This window comes from Buceros rhinoceros, unplaced genomic scaffold, assembly GCF_000710305.1.
Source record: "Buceros rhinoceros silvestris isolate BGI_N320 unplaced genomic scaffold, ASM71030v1 scaffold13174, whole genome shotgun sequence".
NCBI lineage: Eukaryota > Metazoa > Chordata > Aves > Bucerotiformes > Bucerotidae > Buceros > Buceros rhinoceros.
The window spans coordinates 23,424-29,087 of NW_010408858.1; the positions used below are offsets into that span (position 1 = coordinate 23,424).

Consider the following 5,664-nt stretch of genomic DNA (forward strand, 5'->3'; position numbering starts at 1 on the left):
TTAATGTCCCTTAAGACAGTACAGTCACAATCTTTAGTCACAGCTAAGCAGTCACTGTAAGATTCCAGTGCCTTTTCAGTATTAAGACTAAAACATCAAAACCCCATAAAAATAGTTCTTCAATATCCTTGCTGAGTGTTACATAGAAAAATGTAGGTAGTCCTGGGTTGAGTCTCCTGTGTATGATTAGATAGAGAAATAGACAGAGCTCAAACCTATTCTATGAGAAGAATCCAACTAACTGTGATCTTAGGACTTCTGTCCCACTTGCACAGTATAAAGCCACTTCAATTTACGTATTTCTATCCTGTTAAAGAGCCTCATGCAAAAGAAACAGGAAAAATATAACAGATTACAACAGATCTTCAAGGGACAGCCCAGATACCACTGCTTTCACCAGACCAGTCAGGGAGCGAGAGGGAGGACAGGGCAGGAAGAAAGCAGGGCCTGCTGCAACACGCCCTCGGGTCTCAGGCACTGGAATCTCAGCTGCACCTCTGCGTGCTGGGCAGAGTCAAGAGAAGAACTGATCCACACAGCACCTCCGACTGGTCAGGATCCCTCAGCAGGCTCACGCTTACACCATTCCAGAAGTCATCTGTACATTATTGCTACCAAACACGACAAGCAGCCAGAAAACCCAAACTACCCAAAGCATGGAGACCACCCCAACAGCCAATCACCAGTCTATTTGCTTCCTCCATCGTACATTTTTAAATACGCTTGAAAATAAATTAAAAATAAGGGTCAAGTGACCACTACAGCTCAACTGAACAGAGACGATAACCACCAAAGATGTAAGTGAAGACTCTAACATGCTGGTTAATCACCTGTGTAGTTACCTGCTGTTATATCTCCACCAGCTGTTATATCTCCACCAGCTGTTCACGTTTTACTATAATTTTTTATCCTCTCTCATCACAAAACCACCCAGTACCTTCTAACCTGCCTGTTATAACATAAATGGTAATTTCACGCAGTTTTAGACAATCACTTGCTCTTCAGCACAAGTCCCATCCAATTTGGTGTCTTCATCTAATGAACGTTCTGGACATTTTGTCACTTAACATATCTTCCAGATGCTATTTAACATCTCTCAGAATGTAAGTACCTATCTCGCGTATATCCCAGTTTGGGTTCAGTGTAGTTGATGATATCCTCAGCTGCCCAAGAAGGTGACTGATTTCCACAAAGTATCATCTGAACTTCTTCATGGCTGAAGGAACTCAGCTTCTCCATTGGAAAGACTCTATTGAAGCCATCTTTAATTTACAAGAACAAACGTAAGTCAAAAAATGTTTATTAAATAATATCAGCACTTCAATTATATTTTAATCAAACCAGAACCAATCAACAGTTTCTTTGTTAAAGGTAAATGGAACCTCTTCGTGATCAAAAATGGCAAAACCCATGCAAAGGTGTTACAAAATTAGTGTCTATTGCATTAATTTACAAAAAGTTTGGGTTTGCCACCACTTTAAACCAACACAGCCCGAACACCAATTTGTCCACCTAATTGCTGATATATTCTGCCATGTTTAACGTTACCTCTGAAGGCCTCCATCTGTTTCTGGATGCCAGTGTGCATGCAGAAGTCAAACATGAGATCTACATATTCCTCTGCGTTATCCATTGTAACAGTCTGCAAAGACAACAGATAATCACTGTCAGGACGCGCTCTGCTTTGGAGCTACTGCTGAGACAGTAACTATTTAACTGCTGTTTAAACCGTAAAGGTAGGTTGGTTCCTTACCTCATCTTCACCACCTGGCTTGAGGTCCACCGCTGTAAACCCATATACTTTGGATGATGGGCAAAACTGGAAATTTAGACTTCAAAAGACAAAGAGAGTTACTAACCGCAAACAAGCCTGCTACTGCCCGTGCAAATACAGAGGCATGAGCCGCACCCCGTGCGCCCAAAAGCGCCTCACTACATTTCAAACCGCTGCTTGCAGATCACTGTGTGTATACATGAACAGCGGTACCACAGTGCAGAGCACGTTTCAGATCTACACGATGCGCACGCCTGTACTCAGCCACTATCTCTCTCTACGGATTTGACAATGATTGAAAATGACTGCCAGAGTTTGGTGTCTTTTAAGTTATCAGCTTCAAAACCGGCCAAACTGTTTAACTTAGTTCACAAACTCCAAAAATCCTTTACAGTAACCTCCAGCACTAAGTTAGAGCCACTCCACGCACCGGGCAGTTTGGCCCCAGGGCGGAGCCGCTCACTTCCTCTCTCTAACAAGCCATGGTAAAGCCCGCAAGGCCATAAGCAACTCCTAACCCTGGCTGTGCAGCCTGGTGGCACCACACGACTTGAACAAACAACCCATGATATTAGTGGTAGATGAACTTCCATTTTTGTTGTTTCAAAAGAAATGATCCAGAACTCCTGAAGATGCCATCCTGACACAAGCATACCCTGGTATGAGCACCGTTAGCCTTCGGCATTCGCTAAATGTTAGCGCATGTTCTGTTTAACGGGGATTCAAACGCCGCACTGCGTCTCTATTAGCACCATCTCCAATCTCAATCTGTCCTCTTTAAGAGCCCCCCAAAAAACCTCATTAAGTTGAGTCCTCATAGCAAAGAAATTACCGATTCAACCTTTTCTAAAGGTCTTCACAAGTATGCTTGTGTTTCTGAAGAGTCACGCAGCACCGCAGTGCAGCCACATTAAAGTTTAAACATTAGGTAACAGAAAGTGAGAAGAGAAAATCCTCAAACTAAGGAACAAGAATATAGCTACAGATGGCAAACTGGATCTTGCTGCATCTCCCATGATTCCCCCTTGCAACGATACTATTTAAAAGAAGAAATCTTGATTTTTAATTACAGGCGTTGACATTTGTCTCTAACACAACACTGTTTCCATATATATATATAGATTAACAGGAAAGCTTACCCCAAATCCTCTATGCTGAGTGGAGGCCCCGAACCCGATGGATTCTTCAGCATTAATTCCTGTAGTTTTGTGTTCTTTTCATCTTCTGACAGACTTTTGTTGCTTAATATCTGACGCCTTTTAATTGCAAGGTCCTTAATTTCTTTTAGAAACCTAGCTCTGTGTGGATTTACTAATTCAAAGTCTTCCCATGTTAAAATTCCATTAAACCAGGCAGGCGGTTTAGGTTTTGGTGGATCAAGAATAAATTCTGATTTGGAGTCTTCTTCCAGACTTCCTACTGACAAGGAGTCATGCCCTTCTTCTGTTGAAGCCTCCGACTGACTTTCAGTACAGTGCAAGTCTCTGTCACCCCGAGATTCATATATCAACTTACTCATGTTACTTTTAATATCCCCCATACACATGAGTTTAAAAAAAGGCTTAGAAATGGGTAAATCCACAAGTCTATTGTCCTGAATGCATTTAGCCAAGAAAATTCCAAGGAAATGAAAGAGTTTGGTTATTCTTTCAAGTTCATCACTATCTTGTGGAAATGGCGCTGTGAAGAGTCCACAGGATCTCTGTACGTAGTAGCCAGGCGGTTTCAATCCACCACCAATATCAACCTGATTTAAGAGACACACAAAAGAAGGTGACATCATTAAAGGTGAATTTAAGTCTGTATCTTTGCTGTTTAATTTACTATACTCCTCTGCTAAAAAGAGGATGGATAAGAAAGCAAACTGTGGAGCAGAGCAGTCCTTCTTGACCCTGATGAGTGGCTGCTCACTGACCATGTGTTCTTCCCTTCCTGGATATGTGGCTTGTGTTTCCCTTAAACAAGTACTTAGTTTAAAATGCAAATTCAAATATACCTGACGAGACTCATCATCTGGAAAATCATCATCACAAAGCCAAGCTCCCAAATCTGTCCTCTGGAATTCTGCTGCCACCAATGCGTAGAATTCCAAGGTAGGACCCAGGCCTGTTCCTTCCTCCCCTAAAAACTCAACCTAGAAAAACATAAGGCACATTAATAATAAAGGAAAATCCTAGCGCCATGTTCAGTGTTGGTTATGGAACGGGATATTCAATATCCCGGCCAGTACACCAGAAACAGCTATCTAACCTCGCTCTGCTAGGCAGATAGGCTTTACCTCTAGAACAGATTTTCTGTCTGCATGAATCTGCATGACATTTTCTGCCCATTCCATCAAGGATTCACCTCGCGGAACTTTCACTCTCTCATGTTTGAGGCGTCCAACTCTGAATTCTCCTGGATCATCACGTCGCACTGTGCTCGTGGTTCTTGTCCGTTCGACAGTGGCTTCACGTCTGTTCTGTAGCCACACAATTGCTCTGGAAAAAAACAAAACCCAGTTGTTTAAAACTTCCATGCCTGCCAGCACGAAAACTTGAAAATAGCCACTAAGAAGTTACCTAATTAGCTCTTATTTTTTAAGTTATACACCAAAGCATTTCTCAGAAATATCTGTAATGTCCAAATATGGGCTGCTTTGTATTTTATGAGTTGAGAAAACTAAATAATTTTTAATTACTATTAAGGGCCAGCTATAACTTCCGATGTAAAAATAGAACTAATGAAAACGTACACATCTTGATCTGAATTACTGTAGTTTTAAAATTACAGTGGAATGAGCAGAGGCCAGTATTTACTGTAGTACGTTTTAAACATGGATGCTCTAAACCGTTTATAGACACTTACTACAACTTCCACTCTACACTGCAAGGCAGTTGTGCATCAGCCCATTGACACCGACCAAGTTTTACAACAAGATTTATGTAACTGCACTCTTATTAGAGAAAGAGAGAACCCAAGTTGAAATGGCATCATACACACACAGAGCTGTACCGGTGAAGGGAGAAGGGGCCCCTCTAACAGCAGTACTTACACGAAGTCAAAGTTCAGAGTTCCTGCGCGTACTGTCATCCCTGCAGCAATAAACTCTCTACAGAGCTACCATCTGTTGTTGGTTGTTTCGCAAGCATGGTCAAGTGTCACGACAGACACAGTGCGTGCACGCCCTGTGCATGTACACACAGAGCTCGAAGAACTATTTTCAGTATTTTAAGAGCTTAAGAAAGCTTTTATTTACCACGTAAATACCATGCGACCTTTGTTGAGGGATCTCTTTTCTAAAACGTTACCTTTTTTCAAAACAAAACCACACCACACACAGTCCAGTTTTCTGGACCATTTTTCCATATTAAGAAGATTTGAACAGATGTCTTCCAAGAAAATACCTTCTCTTCCTTTTTAAATGCCTCTTTTTACTCTCTCCATGAGGTACTTCTACCGCATATTAGTAATTTTTGCAACTCACTGTCTACACACTTCTTTGGAAAACAAAAAAAAAGCAGCCAAGAAAAGCCACAAAACCTAGTTGTTGTTCTTCATTACGTGAAAATAAGCTGGCAAAAAGGTTTATATTGTCTATATACTCGCAAGAGAATTACTGCTGCAATCAAAATATTATGGATTCCTAAGTAACCACATAGAGGATACCCTTAAATGTTCCATAGTCTGGTTCTGCTACAGTTCCCTTATGCAGCTAATACTAACTTCTGAAATAGCATCTCTCTGTTAGTTTTTGTCTGTTCTGTTAAGATTTTAGTGAACTAAAAACAAACGGACCAAAACAATCAATCACCAAACCAGTGTAGGAACTATAAAAAAAATAAAAATACAAGTCTAATAAAAAAAGACTGCAGAAATCATTACTACAATGATATTCAGGGTACCTGAGC

At 41.0% G+C, this 5,664-nt stretch overlaps 1 protein-coding gene across 1 annotated transcript in view; it reads right to left on the reverse strand.

The window, feature by feature from the left end:
* The window catches only part of HECTD1 (HECT domain containing E3 ubiquitin protein ligase 1), a 6,428-nt gene extending 1,582 nt beyond the window's left edge, over nucleotides 1-4,846 (reverse strand). Inside the window, exons 1-7 of the mRNA XM_010135025.1 lie at nucleotides 4,809-4,846; nucleotides 4,053-4,254; nucleotides 3,771-3,908; nucleotides 2,914-3,521; nucleotides 1,754-1,832; nucleotides 1,549-1,642; nucleotides 1,112-1,262 (exon numbers count right to left, since the gene is read on the reverse strand). Coding sequence (XP_010133327.1) covers nucleotides 1,112-1,262; nucleotides 1,549-1,642; nucleotides 1,754-1,832; nucleotides 2,914-3,521; nucleotides 3,771-3,908; nucleotides 4,053-4,254; nucleotides 4,809-4,846 — 1,310 coding nt within the window. The remainder of the gene's footprint in view (nucleotides 1-1,111; nucleotides 1,263-1,548; nucleotides 1,643-1,753; nucleotides 1,833-2,913; nucleotides 3,522-3,770; nucleotides 3,909-4,052; nucleotides 4,255-4,808) is intronic.
* Between the last annotated feature and the right edge of the window lie 818 nt (nucleotides 4,847-5,664).